The sequence below is a fragment of the Tachysurus vachellii genome, chromosome 25 (genome assembly GCF_030014155.1).
Source record: "Tachysurus vachellii isolate PV-2020 chromosome 25, HZAU_Pvac_v1, whole genome shotgun sequence".
In the NCBI taxonomy this organism is placed as follows: Eukaryota; Metazoa; Chordata; class Actinopteri; order Siluriformes; family Bagridae; genus Tachysurus; species Tachysurus vachellii.
The window spans coordinates 9,516,578-9,544,077 of record NC_083484.1 but is presented as its reverse complement, the minus strand read 5'-3'; the positions used below and the strand labels follow the sequence as shown (position 1 = coordinate 9,544,077).

The following is a 27,500-nucleotide window of genomic DNA, read 5'->3' as shown; positions in this document are numbered from 1 at the left end:
ACAATTATGACAGACCTGCTACATAGTGTACAGTAAAAATATTCAGGATAGTAAAATATTCAAGCACACAAACATATAGACTTTAGTCACAAAGTTCAAGTGTCATCTTTTTTGCAGTGCGACTAAACACCACCAGCGAATAGTCATTGTATCAGGCCTTTAAACAGACGATAGCAAAACAGCCTAAAATATTGTCCTAAACAGTTTTTGCTAAAAGCAAGTGATTCTGCCTTAATGAATCCTCAAAGTGGAAAGAGTAATGAACATCTTATGACATGTGATAGTGGTCCAGCTAAAAAAGAAGTAATGTATGTTTAAAAATATGCCTTGTAAGTTAGTTGTTAGATGTAAGTTGCAATTAAGTATCATTAAAAAAAAGATAAATGAAATTACTAACAGCCATGTCATTAAGTCATGTTTTTTTATTTTCGGCTGTTTGTTGCATTCATTGGCCTGTTGACTTTTAATATTAATGTTTATTTACCTGTGGACTATATGCAAAAATTGTATTTAAATGTCATTATTATATAGCCCACAAACTCAGTATTCTCTGCTAGAAATTAACATATGACTAAAGTGCACTCATTTGTCTGTAATCTGCATCATTCCTGGACACTGTGCACATGACTGGCCCATACTGGTTCTTTTTTTTATGCCATTTCCTAGTTACAGTCTTTCCGCAGGGTAAAAAAAATGAATGACTTAGTTCATTGTATTTTAGTAAATAGAAATAAAGTTCATTTGGAAATTTATCAGGTAGGCACAAGCAAAAATAACTGTCCTCTCAGTCTGAAATTTCTACCTTTCCACTCTTCTACTACATTGAACTATAGTTCCTGCTCAGTTTTATGAGTGACATATAATTAACAAAGGCACTGCATCAGAAGTACATAAAATCCCACTTCTTACCTTTAAATGAGCTGCTGTTTATGTATTGAATCCGAGCAAATAAATTGGAAAATGACATCATTGTGATCTGTGAACTGTGTGAATGGACAGGATAGGTCAGACTTAGAAGTGGTCAGGGTTGGCCAGATTTGCTCAGACTTTCTGTGAGATCTGACTGAATTGGCAAGCTTATTTACTGGCAGGATTGCACAGGCTTTCTGGAAGAGTGGATGAGAGTGGTCAGATTGTGCAGGAGTGAGATCCAAGTCCAGCTGCCCCACTAGTATTACGTATTTCATTTGGACACACTATCTTTTCTCCCCTGACCTTTCTGGTGCATAACATTTCTGCCCATAATATAAAATACTGGTATCTTGTTCACAAAATGATAAGCATCATAAATAGGCTTTAATGGGACATTTTCCTCTGTGCCTTCATCTGGCAACTGGCTGCTGATATAATGCACCTTGATTTAATAGTCTCAAGTGATTGCTGATGAGCAAAGGACCAGCATAAAAAAAATTAAATGGAGTTGATGAAATGAAATCCTGCTCTCTGGGGTTAGTTGGTGTGAGGGTGCCTGAGGGATGTTTTAGTGGTTGAGTTGCCTGACCACCGTTGTGTCTGCAATGCATTTCACACAGTAATTTTTCTTTTATGTTTACTGTTGCAAGTAAATAATAGACTATTTTCAATCGTGTAAACAAGATATAGTTGGATAATGCTTTAGGAACTGGCCTTATTTTCTAGTCCAAGGCATAAAACTGCCCTAATCCTAGGTTGGTATTAATGAAGCATTAGAGATTCTGTCCTCTGCTTTTTATTGTATGTGTTAGTGTCATGTCTATCTGTCATGTTTGTCCAAGAGCTGGGACAAAAGCATAGACTCTAAATGTAGGCCTGTTCATTACCCATCATGCTTTGTGGTTTAAGATGTTCCTATGGGCTGCCTGAAGAGAGACAATGACACACCAGCTGACCTATTTCTGTAATACCTCCCAAGGCTGCATGTATAGATAGCTGTTTTTTAATTACATTTAGCAGGCCCTGCATCACTCCCTGCAAAAAGAAAAAAACAGAATGTTACATTGAGCACATTATTAAATTTAGTGTGATGTGCAATTCTGCACGTTGAAATGTCTTCAATGTAAGGAGTAGACATATTAAAAAGTGTTATTATGTGTTGGACTGGAGTAGGTTGGTCTTCCCCACACTGAATGCACTTGTGTTTACTCTACAGTATGATGTGTGGCCTCACTATATTGTCTGGTGTCTTTCTGCTGGATGTTAGATATTCACAAAAAGATCACACTTGACAAACGTATCCTAAAAGACCACTAGAGACCATGGGTGGAAAATAATTAAAATCGGGATGTTACATGGTGAATCAGGAGAGTTGGCAAGTATGGGGAAAAAATGACCTTTATAAAAACACCATCTATCCCTAAACACTGTATGTGAATAAACCAGGATATCCAAGGCATTGAAATTATGAAATAGTATGTTAAATAGGTCTTGTGTCAGTCTAGTTCAAGACAATATTGTTGACAATAATGTTCATTTACTTACATTTATTTGGATATGATCATAACATTAATTGTTGCCTATTCTGTAAATCGTTTGCTAAAGGTATCAGTCTGAAACATGTGAAACTGTCTGATATTCACTCCATGCCATGAAAGCATGGTCATGTCAGTGAACTGAATCTTGCTTTGTTTCAGTGCATGTGAGTTATTCAGATGCATTGAGGTCATGTTTTACATATGATAGCCAACAGACATCACTCTCTGCCTTCTCCCATTGAGACACTAAGCTCTTCTCTTGCTTGAGTTAGTCTTTTTTGTCATGTGAGGTTTATTTGAGTTCCGATTACCCTTTAACTGAACCAAATCCCTTTGTTGGGGTCGAAGATCAGAGAGTTTTGAACAGAAGCCAAGTTGTTAGATGAGAAGATGTCTGATGCACTGCCACCTCAAGACTCCAATCAATAGCCGTTCCATCTTCCCCGTTTTACTCAAGAACTCCTCATCAGACAAAGCATCCATCTTATCCCTGCACACAGATCTTTGAGGCTAAGCTAAAGCTGGGATTTACTGTATGAAAGAGTTAAGATATTAGGCACACCTTAACAGACAATTTTTTTCTGTTTATCCAGTAAGACAGCACAGCTCAATAAGGTTTACAAAGTGTCAGAACCCATGCCAAGAGTCGTTCTATAAAACTGGGTGTGTACAGTGCAACTTGAGTTCAATTCTAAACCATATTGTGCCTCTCATTTCACATTCATTTTAAATGGAATAGTGCTAATTGATAAAACACTTCAACTGAGCTATTGTGCTTGACTGTCCTGCAATGTGAACAATGCTACAATTGATCACAATGCTAATCTTTTCCTGGTATTCAGTCCACAGAAAGTGTGCTGTGGTTTCAGCCACCAAGGCGTAGGCAGCAGATCCTTTGAGTCTTGTAATTTGTGAGATGGGCCTCAATAGATGAGACTTGTGTATCCAGCACATCTAGCAGATGTTTGATATCTGGTGGCCAATTCAGCAATTACGTTGTGATACAGTAGCTCTACAGTAGACTGGAACAAATGCTCTATGCCTTTGCACATCAATGAGCCTTGGGTGCCCATCATCTTGTTGCCAGTTCACCAGTTGTCCTTCTTCGGAAAACTTTTGGTTGGTACTAAAAACTGCAAACCAGAAACACCCTACAAGATCTGCCATTTTGGAGATGCTGTGATTTCTAGCCATCACAACTTGGCCCTTGTCAATGTTGCGTGGCTTCTTATCCCTGCCCGTTTTTGCTGTATCCAACATATCAACTTCAAGACTTGACTGAACCAAATTTCTAAAAGAATTTACATGATTCATTGGTATCAGAACACATAATGCTGCATTTGGGGCTGCTCAGACTAGTGACCCCTGTCTATTGTCGAAAGCACCTACCACTGGACACAATAGAAGAAGAACAAAAGAAGAATGTAATCTGCTTTAATGAATCATGTTGTCTTTTACATTATGTGGACAGACAAGTGTATACTATATGTATATGCTATGTGTTTTCAGTAAATAATAACTTTCAAATATCACTAACGTACATGATTTGGACATAATTTTGGTATGATTGTGTTACTGTCATATCCAGTTCACTCATATTCACATTAATAGGAACACCGGAAGACCTGCACATTTATGCAGTTATCCAATTGGCCAATCATATGTCAGCAGCACAAAATAATGCAGATACAGGTCAAGAGCTTCAGTTATCATTTACATCAAACATCCGAATGGGGAAATCTCAGGAACAATGCAGCATACTGGACAAATGAGAATACTACAGGTCATATATTAATCAAACATATCATTGTTGGTACCAGAAGAATTGAAGTATGAGTATTTCATAAATTACTGAATCATCCATCTCCATGTTTGATGCATTGTGTGTTCAGAGATACGTTTGACTTACCACAGTTTTATAAAGTGCTTATCTGAGGTAATACAGATCTTCGGGCAGCTCAGATCAGTCTCCTCTGATCTCTCCATGAACACTGTGTTTCAGCATGTAGACACTCTGATCACAGGATGTATTTTGTATCTCACATTATTCTTTGTGAACCCTAGAGACTGTTTTTGAAAATCACAGGTCAGCAGCTTCTGAAATACACAGACCAGCTCATCTGGCACCAACATCTATGCCATGGTTAAAGACACAGAGATCACACTTTTTCCCCATTTTAGTATTTGATGTGAAGCTCATTTTTGATCTGAAACTCTGGACCTGTATCTGAATGATATTACGCATTGTGCTGCTGCTGCATGATTGACTGACTGGATAACAGATAATAATACATGCAGTTCAATAATACATGGTTATTAATTTGGATAAATAAGTAAATGCTTGTTGTGTTTAATTAAAAAAACTCTAAGCTGATGAGAGCAATTCGGGGATAAATGGTAATATTTGATTAATACTCTTGTGTGGGCTTTCTTCTTTATTCCAGGTCCCATAATGATGGCAGAATCCTGGATGTGTACCTTCGTCTCCACAGTCCAGAGAGAGCATTTTTTATCCCAGATGATTTAGAAGTGTCCAATCAGGAGCTTAGTTACATTGTAAAAAATGCGGAGCAATGGAGAGGTTTCAATGGCGAAAGACGAAAGGTTTGTGCAGATCGTTTGCTTTATTTCATTGGTCTAGATGTCTCGTGTGTTTTAACCACCATTTTCACCATCAAAAAGACTGCCAAATCTCTCAGAGTGTTCCTCAAGCCCAAAAGCTTAGCTGGATTAATGTGTGATTTAAAAAAAGGCTTAATATTAATCCATTCGATTGCTTCTGCTAAATTGCCCAACTGCTGGCTGATAGTTCATGTCATGGCTTCTAGTCTATGTGAAGAAGGAAAGCCATTTTTAAAAATGTACTTTTTCTTGTAAATGATTTTTAACACAGTTCTGATTATGGGTATTTAAAGTGAGTCCATCAAAGCTTAATGGCATTTTAACATGCTTTAATGGTTTTCCTGTAACATCACAAAGGATTGCTCACGAACAGGAATGATAATTGAAAAAAACTGATGAAATCAGGAATTAGGATGATTGATAATTCATGCATGGAGTTTGAAGATACAGTAATGTAAATGATTCTTTAGTTACATTTCTGAAAGCTACAAATTCATCTCAGAGGTCTTTAGTTTCATGTTAATTAATTGGAGATAATTACCCAAACTGGATCTCAGCAATTGTTTGATTAGACCATGGAAACCAGGTTCTCACTTTTTACTATATTTTTTACTGAAGAAAGGCTATTTTAACAAAGACCTGCCTTTAGACCCATCGTTAACGCATAATCCAGTATATTTACTTTTGGCTGATGCTTTTAAAAAAGACTTCCAACTAATGTATAACACTCAGCTGAAGGTTAAGGTTAAAGGATTCTGTCTTGAGTAAATTATGGTAAAATTCACAGCCCCCCTTTTTTTTTTTACAGTTCACATAATAACACACATTCTTTGCCGTCAGTTCAACATCTTTGTTTTGCTTTTACTTTCTTGATTTCTTCAATCTTTTTACTCTCTGACCTTCAGGGCTTAGTACATAACATACAGGGTAAGACCTCACTAGCTGTGTGTGTCTGGAGAACAGTGGAATGCATTTGCAATGATTCTCATTTAGACAATGACTTTTCACCATCTCCTCTCTTCATCCCAACCTTCAGTCGCTGTACAGTTCTGTTCCAGAATTACAGCAATCACTGCTTTCCTAATATTGCCCCTAATTCCCCCTTATTGAACTGATAAAATGATAACACATTAAAGCCCTTTGCAGCATGATGAAAATTTAGGGTTATTGCATTTCACCATTTTTAACATTATCCAGCTAGGCAATTTTTCATTTAAATAAGACGGCTTGGGCCATTATTTTATAATTATTATAGCAAGTTCTGCCTGCAAAAAAGGGTGACTTTCTCAACTCTCCAAATACATATCCCTATTAAACTAATTTGCCTACATGCAAATTTTGTCATTTATATCTCATTAACTATTTATCATCATATCAAAGAAACGTATGCAGATAGGGAAGGGAGCATTGAGACAAATTTGAAACTAATATTTTGCAACTCTAATGATTTTTGCATCTTTAATTAGATAGGAGAAGGTTGATATGATTAGGTCAGGATGCAGTGGTTTTCATTAAAAATACATTTCCAAAACTGTATTCCAAATGTGCCGTAGCAATTACATAGAGAATCCAGCATGTTTCTTATTATGAACCCAATTAATGTAGGAGAGGCACAATTTTAATAACAAGAGGCCATGAGGCTTTCATTAGGAAAGACAAGAAGAAAGAGAATCTGAAGTTTCTCTAAGTACAAAAACTAAGCTATTGGATGTTTCAAACATTCATTTGATTTTACGGTGAATATTTTAGCAGGCTTTAGCCCTTTATATATTGGCCTTTATTTTAGATCAATGAGAATTAAGAATTTTCAGTTTATAAAAATAACCATAAGAGAAATAAAAAAAAAATGTAATCATTAGATTAGGAAATGATTGACATAAATACATCAACATTATATATATATATATATATATATATATATATATATATATATTTATATATATATATATATATATAGAGAGAGAGAGAGAGAGAGAGAGAGAGAGAGAGAGAGAGAGAGAGAGAGAGAGGGAGATTTATTTATTTAAATCTAGTTTTATATATTTCTATATTTAATTTATATATTTCATATAAAATATCTATTTATTTTTTATTTTTACCATATAAATTAGATTGTATAAAACAAACTACTACTTTTTTTCACCTATTTTGGTTTCAGTATTTACTCTTACTTTATCTGTCTATCCACTTTATCACTTTTTGTCATTCGCCATGTGGAAAACCTTTACCATAAAATCCACATACAGTTCTTTAATTTATTGTACTGTTTATCTGATTACTGTGATCATCAAATTAAACAAACAAACACCTATTAGACATGACCTTCCTCAACACCATGATGGTGGAAGAGTTTTAAACTCTTCCTGAGATCATCTCACAAAATGAAGCCCCTGAGCCTGTGTGACAAGCAAACATATCCAAATGATTACAGCATGGTTACAGAAGCACAAGATCGCAGGTTTGAAACAACCATTAAACCTATAGTCTACACTGGGGAAGGCATCCATATGTACAAACCTAAACAGAATACGTCAAATTAAAGCAGGCCCAGTGCCGTTATTCTCTCCATGAGAGGCTCTACAAAATTGTATGACTCTGTTAAAGATGCACTGACCCGTTAAATGACGACTTGTTAGAGAATGAAGTAAAGGAGTCAGATTTCGTTCCTGCAGGACGCCTGCACTACATCATTTAGCTTTGTTCGTTTAACACAGTTGGTGCCGACTAGTGCTGACTGAATTCAGTCACGTATTATTATTGTTAAGTAAATCCCTTTTCCTTTATTAAATTGTATGAAATTCTAAATATCACTTTATTTGAAAGAATGGTATTCCTAATTTTAGTCTCAGATCTGTCAAATTAATAAATAAAAAAATACAATCCCAGTATAGTTAAAGATAAAAATTATTACTTTTTGCAAAAGAAAAAAAGAAAGAAAGAAAGAAAGAAAGAAAGAAAGAAAGACAGGAAAAAAGAAAGAAAGAAAGAAAGAAAGAAAGAAAGAAAGAAAGAAAGAAAGAAAGAAAGAAAGAAAGGAAAAAAGAAAGAAAGAAAGAAAGAAAGAAAGAAAGAAAGAAAGGAAGAAAGAAAGAAAGAAAGAAAGAAAAACAGGCCATTCTTTTGGTGTTATTACAGTATATATTACCTATAAGCTAAGCCTGGCTGCTTCTAGCACTCATGGCTAAAGATTCACTACATGACAGATTCATACAGCTGAGGACTTTTGTGGTAGAAATAATTAAACCATAAGTCAGCATGATTACACTGCTACATTTACATATATGGAGAAAACTGATGCTGCCATTCCTTAGTAAATTGGAATTTCTCCACAGAAGACGCAAATAGATCTTAATCGAATCGTTCATGATGGTTTAAGTGAGGTTCAGTGGTTTTTACGGTTATGCAGTATTATAACAACAAATACTAATAACAAACGCACACAGAGTCTCTGGTGTCTCTTTCTCTTATGGTGCCACATAGAATAATGAAAAGATTTAAGTTACGCTTAACCTTTAAACACCTTGCAACATACGCTGCAGTTTTAATTCAGTATTTATATTGCACAATATACAACAAACAAAATGCTTAAAGACCAAACAGCAGTAAAGTCTTAATGCTAGTTTGTTTCCCATGAGCTTTAAAACAATAAAACAAGATCCACATTCAATAACACATCCACACATGGCCTGGTGTTACTATCATCAAACACTGTGTAATTTTCAGCAGCTGATCATAAAACATAATCCGATTTTTTTACTCTTTAATTAACTTTATATTATGGCTTATATTCTTTCAGGCCATGTGATGATCATTATTGCTCCTGTTTAAGATATTACACTCTGCTATTAACATTTGAGTACTGAATATTATAACATAAATGGCACTAGATTTAGCAGTTGTGCGTATTATTTTTGTGCCTATTTAATATTCAGTATAAATTGCAACAATTTCCAACTTCAAAACTGTGCAGCAGAGCTTTCGCCGATGGAAGTTATCTGTCTATGTGAAGTAGGCAACTCACCCTTTATTTAATCTTCTTTTCAGTTTTTGTGTGCTGCATTGTAAAGCAACTGCATGGAGCTGAGAGAGATAGAAAATGAAGTGGTGCCTAAAATCATAGCGTGTGTGTAATGAGGGCATTAATTATGTATAGCCATTGGTGCAGATGGACCTCATTAATTGTCTGCTGTCGCCTTCTTGATTACTGTACCTGGGAGGGAGGTACTAATGCCTGCCGCGTTTTAGCAGGTAATGCAAACTGTTTTGTCACCGAGTGTTTGACAGTGACGGAGCAGCCGTGTGCCAGAACTCTAATCTTCGCCATAATTCTCCAGAAACTTCATGGTGACATTGATTTTGCTAATGGCCGCTGATAGCCCCCGAGATGTTTTCGCAACTAAAATTGCATCAAGATTCTAACAAAGCCACAGCGTTTGTCTCCCCGTCTCTCCTTAATGTGTTTCCACAGGCAGAATTTAGGGAACACCGAAGGTGCTTTGCAAAACAACGGATTGGTGGGTGTGTTGGGGGGCTGTCATGAGAGGCAGACTGCAGAATTGAGGCCTAATGATGAGCAGACTGTGTTGATTTTTCTCTCTCTCTCTCTCTCTCTCTCTCTCTCTCTCTCTCTCTCTCTCATATATTATTAAGTGAATGATAGGGAAGACCTCTACTGTGATCTGTGGCCTCAATCTTAGAATCAGTGCATAGTTAATAACAGCATAAACCGCTGCTATTACAAATTGTTACGTTGCATCACAATCTATTAGTCTACAGACATTGTTATGAAATTATGAGTCTGACCGATGTGTGTGCAGCCACAACATTCTACATCACTCTCTTCTACTGACGCTTACATTCATTAAATATCAGCAACAAATACTGTAACATGAGAAAGAAGTCCATTATGCTCATGAGACAATTAGACATAGAATTTGTTTGTTAATTCTCACCTGCTGACTAGCAGCGCGTGACCGGCTGCTCCTGCTCCACAGTGAGCCTACAGAGGAAGCAGGTTTCCCTGAAAACAAACCCCGAACAGGAACAAAAACATGACAAAATGACACAAGGGAGGGGTTGACCTGATACTGCTGGGGTCATGGTGAGGCACCTGCACCCCTCTACAAGCACACCAACATCCTTTTTACAAAGCTGTTTGCTTGCATTATGTCTGAGAGCTGCTTCTTCAATTACAGGATGCTATTAGTGGACAGTGCTGTGCATGGGTTGGCAGGCCTGAGGCTACAGAGCCCTCACACACACATCACAATATGAGATGTGACTAGGCAAGGGGTGGGCATGCCGTGGAGAAAAGGTCAACAGCTTTTGCTGGGCAGCAATGTGTGAAAGTTGTGCAGCCACACAATGGTACAGGAAGTAGGGAGGAGTGAGGTAGAGAAAGAATTTCCCTGCATGTGTATTTACATTTACTATATTGGTTTGTGTATTTAATATTTTGAGCATTTTCTCTCTATAGTACACCATAGTATTTTTACACTCTATTAAGCATAGTGCAACAACAATAATAATAATAATAATAATAATAATAATAATAATAATAATAATAATAATAACTGAGAGTTTCTGAGGATGGAAACACCTTGTTGATAAGAGCATTCAGAGGAGAATGCCCAGAATGGTTCTAGCTTATTGGAAGGTAACAATAACTGAAATAACCACCATGGTGAACAGAAAAGTGTCTCAGAACACACAACACATCAAACCTTAAGGCAGACAACAGCACTAGATTGGATTCCACTCCTCTCAGCCAAGAACAGGACTGTAAGGCTTCAGTGGATTCTGACTCACACAAACAGATGATGACCGTGAGAATAGACCAGGTGATTTTTAGAGTTATACATGGTGAATATACATGTATTTGTATATATTTTGTACGACATTATTTATCTACTCACAAATTCTTATATATATATACTTTTGAAAAGCTTATTTCCTAAAACATTGTCCATGTGTGCTTAGATGATGTAATGATTCATGCTAAAATATTGTTTCATGGGATTCTGATATTTTTTGGGATCAGTTTTATTCTTATCTTATCTGAAAATTGCTCATTTCTATACCAAGTCATTGTTCTTACCCTTCAGTAGAGGTACAATCACAACATTTCACACACCGGTTAAAATATTATACAAAGCCAGATTATAACTTTTTTGACCTTTTTAATATCTTGAGTGATTTTGACTCTAAGTTTATCAATAGAATTTTTACATCCGCTGACAGTAAATATTTTTTATCACAATGCTTTCAACAGGTTAAACTTAATTCTAATCAATAAATGGTGGTGTGGGACAAATAATAGTCATTATTATAAAGGTTAATAGTCATTTTATCTGAAATTATCAGACGTTTTGCAATTTTACCTCGTTGTGATAATGAGCAATATTTTCATTGCTGCTGATTTTTTTGTGGATCAGATGTACAGTATGTCAAAGGTCTGAAAAAAGAGTAGTCTTTCATTTAGCTAAAGAGCTAGACTGATTGATTCCACAAAATCTGGGAGATTCATTTAGCAGAGATGGGCTTTTCATTTCATTTCATCCTAATATGTTGCTCACCATGTCAGCTGTCAAAACAAATGCAGCTGGAAGCTGCAAAATTAGGTCCACATGTTCAAACTCTCATAGATCCTGCACCCCTCCTCCTCTCATAATGTAGAACAGAGGGACCAAATTGAACTGTCGACAGATGAGGGAACATTCTCTAGAGATGTTCTGGATGAATGGAATTTTTAAGAAAGACTATCTATGCTCTAAGTTAATATTAGACCAGCCTACTAGTGATATTGTTTACCATTATATCATAATATCATCTTTAGTGTTTGTACCAGTCTGGGTTAGAGGGTTTTCTTTTTTAATAGATTTCGATTTAAGTTTAAGTTTAAGGAGAGTATATAATGCAGCAGAATTGTTCACTCTTAAGGACCTTGTACAGCTGTTTTCTCATTTTGTAATAAAATATACTGGAATTAAATAGAACTGTTGAAAAATACACATCAACTGAGAAATATTTTACCCTTTCGTTAAAAATAATGTATTAATTATTTATTTGAGAAAGTAGATCATTAAAAAAAAACGTTCAAGTCTTTGTCTACGATTGATTTTGATGATGCTTAATATAATCCAATGGCAGATAAATAAATAAATAAATAAATAAATAAATAAATAAATAATATTGGGATAATGATATAAATGAAATCAAATAGCAATCTTTGTGAAATTATTATTTATTTATTTATTTATTTATTTATTTATTTATTTATTTATTTATTTATTTATTTATTTTTTACCATTCAGGAAATGTATAGGAATATATCTGAATATAATAAATTAATGTAATGAATTAATGAATTAATTAATATAATTGTAATTTATATTATATAATATAATTTAACCAAAATCACTTTTTATGCATCATTTCCTTGTTGCAGATTTTATTTAAAAAACAGGAGAATGTCCTTAAATGTGTACTGCAAGATGCTAAACCCTGAGAACAAACAAAACTTAGAAAGTATTTCTCCCAGGAACTTTTGGTCTGTGCTAGTAAGTGGAAGATCACCTTAAGGAATTGTTTATGGATTAAACAGGCGTTTTAAAGCATTTATAAAAGCAGATTAGTGACAGGGAATTATGCAGATGCATCAGTTAGATAATCCTCAGATGAGATGTTATCACCCGAAGTGTCACACCTTGCCTTTTTACCTTCTTTGTTCCAACTTTCTCAATTCTTAATCTAGTGTTATTCTCTTCTGAGTATTTTAAATGTGCATATTTTGCCTTATTATAATATGCCTTTCTAAAGCTTACATTGAAGCAGCTAGGATTTTAGTGCAGAGACTGAGTTTACACTTGGGTAAATGAGAGATGAAAGGGTTTGCAGTACTAAAACATGCTGTTCTTCCATCAGTTACCATGTCATATCTGAGCATTTACCAGGTAACAGTCAGCTTCTGCAGATCCAAATAACAGATGAATAGCATTAATTGCATAAACTGGCTGCTCCCTCTTCCACAAGTCTACAATAATAGCCTATTTCAATTCTATTCTAATGGCTGGCAATGTGTGGGTTATCCATGCGTGGGACCGAGCTCTGATTAGCTGAGCTTTCTACATCTGCTGGTTTAGAATATGAATTAGAATTACAATGCATCTGCTCTGCTGCTTTCCAATATGAACTCTCAGGCATAGAACTCTGCATTCACAGAAATGACATAAAAATTGCATCGCTATTATGTAAACATTATGGTTCAAATGTAGGCATTAATCAAACGAGACGGTTGTATTTGGAACAGAACAACTGTACAGCACATGCACACACTTTACTGGTCTGTTATTTATGGAGAATTGATAAGTGAATGTATTAGGGTGCATTAAGGAGAGACACATCAGATATGTTTGTCCATGCACAATACAGAACAGAATACATTTACCGCTTCACCGATGGTTTGGTTGTGAGTTTCGGTTCAGTTGGGTTTTCTAGCACCAGCTTCTAACACCTCCCTAAACATGATGTTAGTTTTATTGGCTAATCTAAATATAAATACTGAGGTGTGATTAAGTCTATGAATCTGAGTGTATGTGGCCCTGTGATGGACTGGCATCCCATCCAATGTGTGTTTAGACCCAGTGTTCCAGATCCTCCTCAACTCTGATCAGGATAAACAGGTCATTAAAGATCAGCAAATGAATGGAAATTGTGAACCACAATTTATGGGTTTATACAGTATATCTACATGTGACTCAGATCTGTTGAGCAGAGTGAACAAGTGTCTGCACAGTGTTCCAGTACTGTAGGCTTGATCAGGTCATGCTTGCATGCCTGGGGTCTGTGCATCTGTGTGCATGTGTCAATGAACAGAAACGTGAAATTGTTGAGAAAAAATCTGAGAGATATTAAAAAATGTAAATTATGTGTTCCCAGACATGGTTATGTTTAGGTCTGTGTTTACATTTTACGCATAAGTGAGCATCAATAAGTTTTTTTTTTCTGTAATCTTTATACATATTCATATTTGTATCACTGGATGTCTGTGATGTAATTCTCTCACTGGCACACACTGGCTCCTGTTGGTTCTGTCTGTCTGTCCATCATTCCTTTTAGATCGACCAATCCTCTTTTTGTGCTCTGTGCTTTATCATATCCAACTGTACCAGACTTGCCATGTGCCACTACCACATAAATAACCCAGGCTGTCCGCCACACACACTCACACACAGACTCATTCAAATGCACCTGTCACTGTGATAAAGCACTCGCCCGCAGGGAAGCATTGTTTACATTTTCACTCCACTCTTCGCAAAAGTGAGATTCTAATTATTTTTCCCCACTGTAAATTAAAGCCAAGCGGGACAGAACCAGGAGCCCAGAGGATCCAGCAGGTGCAACACTACACTCTCTTTATCACTCTCTCACTCTTCACTCTATCATTATCTCTTTATCTACTTATCTGTCTGTATATGTAGTATATGTACTTATATGTAGTGTATCTCCAAGTACTGGTTGGATTGCTCTGATCACAGAGGTCACCAGCAAGGAGGTGGGTGAGAACGTGAGGAAGGCAGATGTGAGAAACTTCACTTATACGCATATACATAGACACACATGCGTACACACAGTTGACTTTGCTGTTGTGCTCATTACATGCAAGTCTAGAGATATTCAGCCGAGTGGAATACATTATTCCTCACATTTCATACATAATAATGTGCCAAAATTGCATTGCATTATTTGTCATCCAGATGACTAGAGAGACAGAGATGGCGAGAGAGAAGGGAAAGATTTAATTAGCTCAACGAGTATGCAGATGGAAGGTAAAATTAGGCTAAAAAGGGAGCGCTGCAGATGAGTAGACTCAGTAATGATGGCACTATCTTATTTGGATCACTGAGAGCGAGATGATACAAAGCTTTGTTTAGACCTTTTTCTTTTCCTGAAGAATAGCCTTTATTTTTTCCTTCTCTTTTGTTCTGCTCACTTGGATGATGTAAATGGCAACAATTATTCTATATGTGGTGTTAATAAAAGTTGAATTTAAAAGACAACAATCCAGTTTGTGGAGACAGAACACCGGTGCTGTGCCAGTGATGTGTAGCTTTTCCTGGTTTGGGATTACTAACCTTTATAGTTGTATTATTTCATATATGGTTTTTCAAATCTGCATACATTTATTTGACCTTTTGTTTCTGGAGTCTGTTATTGTCGCTTTCCCTCTTGGTGCTGCACAGCATATAGTATAATCCACACCAGTCTCATATGACTCCATCAGCACAACTACAACTCTATTATGTAGCAGCTTTTCCTTGTACGACACTCTTTTAGCTTGTGCATTAAGAATGTATTGAATACAGGAGACACTTACACTTGAGTGCGACGCTTATCAAATTTCGTATATCCATTTTTACAAATCTGGAAACATGTAATCTCATTTGGCTGGGAGCAGACGCAGGCTCATTTCGAGGAGAGTTGAGCTTCGGCTGCCGTTTTTATTTCCACTTCCTGGATCCTGGCCTGTCTGTGCATTTGCCGTAACATCTGTAAAATGCAGAATTTATGTCAGGGTTTGGAGACATGGTTTGATGTTTATAGTCCTCAAAGAAGCAGTTGCTGTCTCTGTTGATGCAAATAAAGGGACAGATATGGGGCTCTATCAGATCCCCATGTACAGACGTCCACAATAAATCCAGACTAGATTGGTTAGAATTAGGTTAGCTCACTTGAATGCTATCTGCTTAATCCACAGATGGGCTCTCTGAGAACACCCAGGCTTTGAGTCTAAATCAGTCACTTAGTGCCAGCGCTGGGACAATGGCACAGAAACCACTCTACCACACACACACACACACACACACACACACACACACACAAAAACTGGGATAGCACCTGTTTACTCTTCTCATTATGTTAATAAAAATATTCAGTAGATGAATTATGATGAGAAAAAAGTGATCAAAATGATACATTTAAGTTATAATTTGATGTATTTATGTATATGAGCATTTTAAACCCCAAACAATGATCCATACAGATTAGCACTGAGCCAGACTCTATAGAGCGCCAGATTTCCTCATGATTACAAGGACTTGAGCAGGTATTGCATAATGTACAACCTTGGAAGTGGGATGCTTTCATATTAAACTATGTACAGTAAAATACAATATAGAACACACATGCGGCACAGTCAACACCGGGTCCTGACACACAAGACACTTCAGGTTGGAAGTGATTGGGAAAGGGGAGTGTTTCTAATTTACTAGGTAATTTCTTCCTGATGCCTTTCAGAATTTCTGATGGTGCACAATGTGAGCATTCTCTCCGGGCTTTCTATACTTATGAAGTGTCTAATTGCATTCGGTAATGACTCTTGTCCTAGTAGTAACAGCAGTCAGTGTACGCAACACCTTTAAGTAGCTGAAAAACTGACTTGAAATTAAGGTTTTTTCAGCCTGACCCTGCCCTCGTTTTCCCAACAACATTTTGTTCCTGCTGTTTTGTTGTTGTTGTTGATCAGAGTCATAATTACTGGGCCAGCTGAAGGGTCACCTTGAGTCTTATAGTTGAAAAACTTTAAACCTTGATTGAGCCTGTAGAAAAGAACCATGAAAAGTAACAGTGAGAGAGTGGAAAATTGAATGACGTAGAGGATGGGACACGGAATTGTGGTTTCGGGAAAAAAACATGCAGTAATTCAGGCCTGTCCTAGCCTGTTGGTTTCTTTCTCTATCTCTACGACTGATGCCCCTAAATCTGTTCATAAGTTCCTGTTTTCCTCCTAACCTCTGCACTTCTACTGGTTTCCACAACCAACTCACCAAATCCTTGAGCAACAGGTTTAAACTGTATTGCTGACTAAATCACTCGCCTTTGCATAAATACTGTTTGTAGAAACAATTATTTAAATAAATGTCTACGTGTCTGTGGTTAGTATTTGTTTGTTAAACATGACATTATGTTGAATGTAAGCTAGTTCAGCATGGTGAGAGACTGATGCAGTATGCAGTATGGTATTTAAGCACCACACCAGGAATCTGATCAGCCAAATCAGAGCTGTGCAAGCTGATACCTGCCTGAACGGTAAAGCCGTCGTTTAGTCATAAATTTAAATGAATGTTAGCCCAACAGAAGCAAGTACAGCCATAGTAAATGGTAAGAGGCCAATAATTAGTATTACCATACTATATGGAAATATATTAAAAACTGACTTCATAACATCTGATCTCATTTTACCTGGACCTCTTCAGCATAGGTTAGAGATCATTATTATTACAAGCAAATAGCATATCATGCATTTCTTTTCTTATCCTATTAAGAAAATGGATTAAAATAAATTGTCTCCAGGCTGTGGGTGTGCTGTGTGTCGTGCCAGGGTCAGAATTGGTTGCGTAATCTGGCAACTTGATCCCCTACATTCCTGCCCCAGCGAGTATGGATCATCAGTAAAGCTGAAGAAGAGTGGTTAAATTAAAGAGGATTACTGTCAACTGGTATGGGATTTGATTCATCTCAAAAGTGCTGAACTGTTGTCAAAGGTACAGGCAGGTAATTGCATCAAAGTGAGCATTTGTGCAGGTATGTGGCACTAAAACCCTTCTCACCTCTACCCTTTGTTTGAATGTGTGCATACCTACCAGAATGTATGCAGTACAGAGACGTTTTCTCACTACTTAGCTTTTAATTTTTAGCTGGGCCAGATTTCTTAAAGTGACTTAAGTTTTCCCGTAAGCACCTACCTACATGTAGACATAACACTGTTGGGTGGAGGAGTTGATGATGGTGACCTCTTTCTCCTCCTGCTGTCTACTGTCTCTCCTCGCTGACTTTTCAACTAGCTAATCTTGTGCTGTTTGATCATAGCTGTGTCTTTGAGTAGTTTCTAATGAGTTGGGGGATGGGGGATTCTCTCACTAGGTGGCAGTGTATGATTACATCTGGACCCAGGAGGTGTCTGGAGGGTGCGAATCCCCTGGGGCTATAGCCACTGAAGTGGGTGAGACGAGCACCCATGTTTCTATCTACACACTACACCTGAGCGGCCTTCGTCAGCGCTACAGACACTTCCTCAGGCAGCCCACTGGAGCCATTGTAGAGGTGGGATATGTTTCTCTCTCAGAAACTCTTGCTTATTGCCTCCCAGAAGCCCATATATGATCTTCCAATCCAATCCATGCATTAATTTATCAGTCTAATCTATGACACTATTTATCAAGGCATGATGGTAGTTTTGGGAAACAAAAAATATGCTGTGGATATCCCAGTTTTGGTAACTTTGTCTTTACACCCTTTTTAATGCATGAAGTAAAGAAAGAAGTACATGAATGGTCATTGGTTAGAATGGGCCAGGTTTAAACCTTTTGTTATCTTTACTAGAAGAAGAAAGAGATGTAAGACAGATTCATGAATATACTCTAGGTCCAGGACTATCTGGCCTGGGGCAGTGGGGTCACTTGGATCAAAAAGAGCTTAAAGAAGACCTAAGCATTTTTGTATTCTTCACCTGCTGACCTGGTTCTAACTCCTGCTCTCTGGGTTTCAGCTAAGGAGCTAAGAGAAAAGCACTGATGCGTTCCCCAGTGCTTGTATTCTTGGTATGTTTTTGCATGACGCTACACATTACTGCACCCAGTCGAGCAGCACTGAGCAGACTGCTGGCCAGATTGCTGTCTAATTAAATGTTCCGCAGATTCCACTTGGTAACAACTGCAAGCATATGAATTAACTCGCATCCCCCCAAGAACAACCTGGATCAGCCCAACAAAATTAATATTTTAAAACTTTCATGTCAAAAGCAGCAGATTAATGCCGCGTGTGTGTCAACAGCTTGCTCCCAGGGACTGCACTCAGCTAATGGCGGATCACAAGTCTGCTTTTGACGGATGAGAATGACGCCAAAACGCGGCGTATCTATCAGTCTTAGCGATGCTCCACAAATGCATAGAATACAAAGGAGTGTGAAGTGATCCTAAAAGAAAAAAATAGGTTTAGATTTCCAGGGAAATCCTACAGGGTTTCACTTAACACTTACACATCTAAATTGGTTGTTCTTTCTGTTGATTGTTCAGGGATTCATACAGGAAGTGGTGTATTGGATGAAGTGTATGACATCACCCTGACCAGTACCTGCTAAAATACCTGCCCATGCTAAATTAGTACCTCCTAATTTTAATCCAGGAGATCGTACCTCTTGAGGACATTCATGCTTTTTTATGCATGGAAGATGCAAAGTAGAAGAGGAAACTGTTGCTCATTCAGAGCAATTGGTGTGAGAACTTCACCTGTAACTCTGAAGAATATAAAGCATGCCACTGGTTAGTCTTGACCTCCATCAACTATCTTCTAACGCCAAAGAGATATGCCGAATATATACAAATGGGCCTGCCACGTTCAACCTCGTATCCTGAGACATTAGTCTCTGATGGATAAATCTCATTTTACTTATCATAATATTTGGAAGGCTGATTTTAAACACAGTGCAGTGGAAAACAAATTTCCTCACCATATGGCTGAAACATTTATTCGATGTAAACAGTCATTTAGTAATCACAGCCTACCTTTATTACACCACGGTGATGTTAAACGCAAAGTTAGAAATTGCTTATGAAACCAAACCATTATTTAAACAGATGTTTACCAACTTCTGAATGGCTCCAAACTGCACATTATAACAGCTCAAACCTGAGTGCAACCATAACTACTCAGCTCCTGATTGAGCTTGGTGCAGCTTCATCTGTAGAAACAAGTTGCCGCTGGACATAAACGTGTGTGAATTCATTATGCTTTGCAATAGAACGATAGAGGCTTTATGTGCGTCTGCGCATGTCTTTCCTCTCAGGCTACTGTTTAAGTGTCTGTGGCCTAAGAAAACGTTGCTGTGGCCCACTGTGTTGTGTTGTCTCTCCTGCCCATATGTCTAGTGGAGCATATGCGAAGCCTGGCATCACTTCTGTAAAATTTCCATTAAAAATGCACAACTAATGCTCCAACAGCTTGAATATTACCTCCAAACAGATTATTAATGCCTTTGTGAGAAGCGAAAATGAAAAACAAAACCACCCTGAACATTCAGCATGCACTAAGCACTGACACTTTTTCTTGGAACATTTAAGAGTTTATCTGTTTTTTTGTGTGTGTGACTGCCTACTGCAAGTAAACATACGCAGCTGAATTACTGGCATGCTATAATGAACCTTTGTGCTATTGTTCAGGTTTAAAGAATTAGTCTAGGTTTGAAAATTCATTGCTAAGAAGCAAGATTTCTATTCACCAGATACCTCAGAAGCAAGATTTCTATTTACCAGGTATCTCAGTGTGTATATTCGGAGATACCTGGTGAATAGAAATCTTGCTTCTTAGCAATGAATACCTTGATTTGACTAAATTCCTCATGAATATGCAAATAAATAAAGCTGTATTGTACAAAGTCTAAAGGAGCCACACTTGCATATTTCGTGGTACAAAGTGACATATTACGCTATCAAATCTCTCATTAATCGCTCTTTATCTGTGTCTCATGTTCATGACTCACCTTGTATGCAGCCGTGCGAAACACTTCTTAGCCCCACACTTACTCAGATCAGTTCTCAGAATATGAAAAAGTTAACCTTTAAGAAAGAACCTTGCAGCTACTTTAATTGACAAGCTGCATCAATCCTCTCTCCTCCCTGGCCTGCTCTGATAATTACTCCTGCACGTGTTTGATTGCTGCTGTCGAGGGGGAGACTATGCTTCATTTGCTATGTGGTTGACGCATCACTTAAAAAATACAGAGGTGATTTATTGAGCTTACACCTTTTGTAAAAAAAAATAAATGAAAATTATTTTATTCTTTTTTTTTTTATTTATTTGCTGCAAAATGATGTCCTTGGCTATGAGTGAGTATGTGTGTGTGTGTGTGTGTGTGTGTGTGTGTGTGTGTGTGTGTGTGTGTGTGTGTGTGTATGTGTGTGTGTGTGTGTGTGCGTGTGTGTTATATTGCAAGCTGGAAGGCATATCTCTTATGTAGGGAGACCTTGGGTTTGTGAATGGTGCAATTATCTTGCAGGTTTGTGCTGGTCAAAACATGCTTTTAGTATATCACAGAACTATTTACAGACAGATTCAGATAAACTCTTCAAACATGTGAATGCTCAAGAGCAGATTTGTTATTCACTGCTGATTTTCTACTGTCGCCTCCAAGATTATTGGCACAGTTAATAGAGAGGGGTAAAAAAAGTTGAAAAATCTCTTTGTGGGAGGGAGGTTGTACTTCGCGCCAGCATAACAGCACTGACTGTTCTTCTGTAATGTTTGATGAGATCATTCCAAAATCTCTTCAAATTCCAAATTATGGACTCTTTCTTAGTTTATTCCACAGATTTTAAATGGGTTCAAGTCAGAGGACTAATGTAGCCATAAAAAAAAACATTTTGTGGTCATTTAATTTAACCATATTTAGGGCCATTGGCAATTGTATTTTTTTGCTTCTCTAGATATATTCTAACAGTGATAATGGTCATGTTTATAGGCATGTATCTATGTTTGCCTCACTGAAGGTCAACAAGCATTTGTTTCATTTCATTGGTGTGTTCTCTAATCTTTTTCATGTTAATGAATGAATAAAAGACTTGTTGTGTCATTTCATATTAAAACCAACTCTCAAAAATATTGGCATCCTACTTATAACCAATGTCTATATTTTGTCAGTGTTCAGACAACCTATATTAAACGTTCACTAGGGTGGACTGTAACTTAGCTGCACGCTCATCTCCACTCTGCTGTTTCAGTAAGATTAATATATAATAAATACTTATAGATTTTGGGGTTGATTTACATCCTATTGATACAAAACATCAGTGTTGACTATCAGCATGTCAATAAGAATTTCTAGAGGTGCCAATACTTGTGACACATGTGATAAGTTAGACACAATTATGTAGGGTGTCTCTGATTGACAGGAGAGGAAATCTGTTCTGCTCATTCAGTGTAAAATTGATACAGATGACTTCAAATATGAAATTCACATATGCATTTCTGATTTATCTTTTCGTCTTGTGTTCCTGGTGTTCAGCTCATCGGGGATTTGGACGGTGCCGCTGCTCATCAGAATGTCCACTATCAGAATACAGGGCAGAATGATGTCCATAGGAGGATGAAGAATTCAACAAATACACTTAGAGAGAGGAGGAGCAAGAATCCTGCATGGCGTAAGTGTTTGGCCTTGTTCAAATTAAACTGAGCTTTTGTTAGGTTTATGTTTGAGTGTGTATTTCATTTGTTTGTTTGTGTGCATGTGTGTGTGTGATTTCAGGTTGTAACAAAGTTGGACCTCTCAGTGGGATTGCCTGTGAGCCTAAGGATCACTGAAGCTGAAGCGAGGCTGCTTTACTGGAGTTAAAACCAAATAAGAAAAGTCACAAATACAAACATTTTTTTTTAAGAAAATACATGAGCTAATGTTTTCATTCCAAGTTAAATGTTTCCATCCTGAATAAATAATGAAATACACACATTCTGACCAGGTGTGAGATACACCTCAGATAAAACATACACTGTGCACAAATGAGCACACACACACATAAACACACACCCAAACATGTGTCCGTGTGTAGTGTATACACTATTTCTACTTTATTTTTCATTTAGTTTCCTTGTAACTGAAAATCCTGTAGACGCCATAAAGCTAAACCTGAATATACAGTCTGATGTAGACATTATAATCATTGTAAAGAAAAAAACATTCCATTATAATAAAGGCTGGTTGTTACATCCTCAATGCTGCTTCCACATTGTGAGAAATTAGGATCCTAAAAGTCACTTATCAGCAGCCAGTGATAAAATATCAATATTGGGAAGCCATTAGGCAGGATAATATTCTAGCTGCCTTGATTTGTATTGAGTATGTGTCTGCTGGCTGGGGCTTTGATGAAATGAACTGGCCCACAAATCAGGCCATAATGGGAGCCTACTTATACATACAGCTTAATTAAAGGTTGTGGGCTTATTAACATGTGTCTGAGAGATGGAGACCTGCTCCTTCACTGAGCCAGGTTGTAAAGGTTTTATAGATAACCTATCATTATTAAAGCCCATCGCTTAATATTGGATCTTAATAACCTGTCATTTTGATGATGATTCTGATGATGATTCTCTTTATGGTAAGTCATTACGGCTCAAAGTTGCAGCTGGTGTGTGTGTGTGTGTGTGTGGATGGGGGGTCAGCTATGAAGTGATCAGGAACTGTGGTCCCCTCTGCAGTCATTACATTCTTATGACCATTGCAGTTTTTAGCTTCTGTGTGACTGTATAGAGAATCAGAGGAGATTCTTAACACTTCACATGATTTCTTTCTATTCTATCTGCTATGGAAATCATATCATTGAATGTGTACTTCACACTCATAGTTTGTCAGAGCATATAAAATGGTCGGGTGTGAGATTAGTGTTCGAATCTATTCTTATGCCTTCGTTTGTACAAGCAAAATTCCACTATACTATATTTATTATTATTGTATTCTTTTACATTTTTAGAGACATCTGTGTTACCTTCTGTGTTAATGATTGTTTTTCTGTCCTTTGTCATTGACGTTTTGATACAATGGCCACACACATACTCAGAACTATTACGAGCACCTTACTTTTTAACTACAATTATATTTATTATTAATTTTTATAGCCCTTCTGGTACTGTTCATAATTTGTCCACTGCCCACCAGATAACCACCACTGACCAGATATTATTTATCTGGTGGATATTTCTTCCTAGACACGGTAATGTGCATGTTGCTCATATAGGTGTACAACAACACTGTAGAACATTTTGAAACACTTCAGAGTCAAACACACCACAATGCCATGTCAAAGTCGCTGCTTGTTTTAGTGTTACAAGTTCTTCTCTCTCTTGTCTTATTGCTTCTTCTCCGTTTCTGTCTGTTTCTTTGCTGTTGGCAATGAAAGCTCTGCCTCTTTTCCAGACCTTTGTGGCGGCTTTTGCTTTGAGAGCAATCGCTTTCTCTACCAAAGGACTGGAGTGTTCCACCGGTTCAAATATTTGATTGCTAATGACAAACACCATTTCACAGCGATTTAAATTTCAAATTGATTTCTGCAAGCAGGACCCCTGGGTACTCATGTTCCACAGCTGCTGATTTCAGTTAAAAGAAAAGACTTTCTTCTGAGCCATAATGTACAAACTGTGTTTTTTTTAAAGTACATGCTTGCATGCACATCATTCGTTCCCAGAAATGCTGCTAGTTAAAGGGCAAAAGAGTGAAAGAAAAATGGATCTCTAAATTCTTCACGCTTGTACTCCTCTGTTTGTGGCTTCCCTACTTAAAGCCACAGAGAGTGTGTGTGTTAAATAAAGTAGCTTTTATGAAAAGGTAAACTAAAGGTCCTGAGAATGATTGCGAACATATAGTTTTACCTCCTACAAGTTCAGTAGCACTTTGCTCTGTCTTCCTCTACAGTCTTTGTTTATCATCTACAATGATATCATACCAGGAAACATTTCCGCCATGATGGGAGTGGTTTCTTCCAGGATGACTCCACCCCGATCCACAACTCATGAGGAGTCACTAAATGGCTTGCAGAGTATGAAATTATTGTAAATTATTGGCTATGGCCTTCAGATCTCAGCCCAAGTCAACACCAGTGAGAGTTTTTGTCCTACAGTGCAAAAGTTTTTTTTTTTTTTTGGAAGAATGATGTTAGAGTACTGATTGAGAGACTAATTATAAAGCTGTAGTGAGTTCAGATCACTAAAGGACATTCGGATGGTTCCAAACTGAAACTGAATTCTGATAACACGTAATTAGACATCCTGAATAGCGCAGACTTCTGCCTCTGAGACAAAAAAACACATGAACACAATATAAAAGTTTTGAGTATGTTCTGCTCTCGTGTTTAAACTAGATGTGCTTTAACCCACACATGTCTGTAGTTAAGTGTTGTGGGATACGGAGTTGTGAATCTAATATGAAACCTGCAATGTAGCAGGAATAACTTTTTAAGAGACTTTATGAGACACTGAGACACTCATATTTTTATTTAAAACCTAGTAAATGGAATAATCCTGTTTTTCTCTAGTGGAAATTGACTTTTTAAATTAGAAATAAATAAGAAATAAATAAAAATAAATTAACACATAGTCTCTGGACATATTAATTAAATAGTATTTCATGCTCTAAATTTCAAGACTCCACCCTATGTTTTGCTTTTTTTCATACTGATAAAGACAGAAAACCCTCATAGACCTTTTAATAAAACAACCAGCACAGTTTTTACAGGGATTGAGTTTTTACACGTAAACGTATAATAGTTTTTTAAAGTATTTATTTAAAATCTTCGTCTAGCATTGTGGGTGTTCTTTATATACTGTATGGAGGTTGTCTAGCCTTTTGTGTCCCTTTAAAATACTCAGCTCTTGATTCTTCTAACTTCATTTTCTGGCAATCACTTGACTAACTCTAATCATTAGGTAAAGCTATCTTCTCTTCAAATAATCCTGTGTTTGAATGCTAAAAATGTAATGAACTTCACGCTTCATTGCTTCTGACATTGCTTAATTAATGGGTGCAGTTAAACTACATAGGGCCTGGTAATTGATTTATATACAGAATTTGCACATACAGCTGTTGGTTCCTGTAGGAAAGTAATCACTCAAAGTGGGCTTGTTTTCACTGATGAGCGAGGTGCCTGGAGGTCAAATTACCGTTAGCTGAACATTGTCTCTTCTCTAGCTTTTCAAATGTTTCTGTGTTGAGATAAGGTGAAATGAACCCAATGCAACAACTAGATTCATTTTTACTGTGCTGTGTTTATTATGTTGGCTTTGTAGAAGCCAACATTCTGTTTTCCTATTTCAGCTTAGACAAAAACGTATAAAAATTTATGCGGCCTAGGGCTTTCAAGCCACATGCACCAAATTCGGATATGTTGTAGATGCTGGTCTGAAGTTTGTTGCTATTACTTTTCTAAGCGATTGGTTAGATTGGTTACTTCCGGTACCGAGTCTCAAAGTGGCCTTTTTCCCCATAGACTCCCATTATAAAATTTGGAGGTTTGTAACTCGGCAAGCTTTCAAACTATCTACACCAGTGGTCTTCACTATTTTTTTCATGTGAGCCACACTGATAGGACAAAGTCAATAGGAGAGCCACTTTCACCGCAAAGTATTATCTGCTTATTCTGTTTATCTGCTTAAATACAATGTACAATATTGCAATACAATAATTACTCGAGTTGCGGATGATGCATGCTCCTCATCAGTTACCTCTTTTGTCACGGTCACATTGCTTTGTTGCTTTTCATTTTGTGCACGGGGTTGTTTTAAAACATGGACATGTGACATATCAAAACGCTCAGAACAATGAGGGGAACTTCCTCATGGGTATTCTGATGACATCACGTGACATCACGTGAAAATAAAAAATTTTGCTCAACATGGGCATGTGATATATCAAAACACTCAGCACAATGAGGGGAACTGCCTCGCGGGTATTCTGATGACGTCACATGATGTCACGTGAGAATCAAAAATTAGCACAACATGAACATGTGACATATCAAAACACTCAGCCCAATGAGGGAGTCCAACTCCTCAGGAGTATTCGGATGATGTCACATGCTCGTCTCCACTTGACTCCAAATGTTTTGGCACCCTATCTTTCTGTCCACTTGCCTCCAAAAGTAACACTGACCCTTATGTCCACTTGCCTCCAAAAAGCACCGGGCCTTTGTGAATACTTGCCTCGTCAAAGCCAACATCAAAGTTTGTCGCGACGAACTTGACAATTCTAGTTCTCAGTTAATGTCTTTATAGAATCAGAATACTGTAGTGTAGAGGTGGGTGATATGGCAAAAACAACTGATACATGAAAGCATGGAAACATGATAGGTGTCGCTTTATTAGGGAAACAATATTAATAGGGCACAATATTAAGAGAAACAATGCATTTATAGCTCTCTAACATCAAAACAATATTAATTAAATGAAGTCAGCTGCCTGTTACAGTAACTTTGCCATTAGAAAACTACTGATGCTTCACAATATAGCATCATGCAATTTATATATCACAATATCAAGATTATTCAATGCAATTTATTTGTAGAGCGCTTTTGTATGTATGAATGTATGTGTGTGTATGTATGTATGCATGTATGTATGTGTATGTATGCATGTATGTATGTATGTGTGTGTATGTATGTGTATGTATGTGTGTGTATGTATGTATGTATGTATGTATGTATGTATGTATGTATGTATGTGTGTATGTATGTATGTGTATGTGTGTGTATGTATGTGTGTATGTGTGTATGTATGTATGTATGTATGTATGTATGTATGCATGTGTGTGTATGTATGTGTGTATGTATGTATTCAATTCAATTCAATTCAATTCAATTCCAATTTATTTGTATAGCGCTTTGTAAAATGCATTGT

At 37.0% G+C, this 27,500-nt stretch overlaps 1 protein-coding gene across 1 annotated transcript in view; it reads left to right on the top strand.

Annotated features, from left to right (window-relative positions):
* ofcc1 (orofacial cleft 1 candidate 1) overlaps window positions 1-22,745 on the top strand; it is a 45,380-nt gene extending 22,635 nt beyond the window's left edge. The window contains exons 6-9 of the mRNA XM_060862122.1: window positions 4,895-5,054; window positions 17,994-18,173; window positions 22,129-22,264; window positions 22,369-22,745. Of these exons, the coding sequence (XP_060718105.1) occupies window positions 4,895-5,054; window positions 17,994-18,173; window positions 22,129-22,264; window positions 22,369-22,424 (532 nt within the window). The 3' untranslated portion in view covers window positions 22,425-22,745. The remainder of the gene's footprint in view (window positions 1-4,894; window positions 5,055-17,993; window positions 18,174-22,128; window positions 22,265-22,368) is intronic.
* The last annotated feature ends 4,755 nt before the right edge of the window (window positions 22,746-27,500 follow it).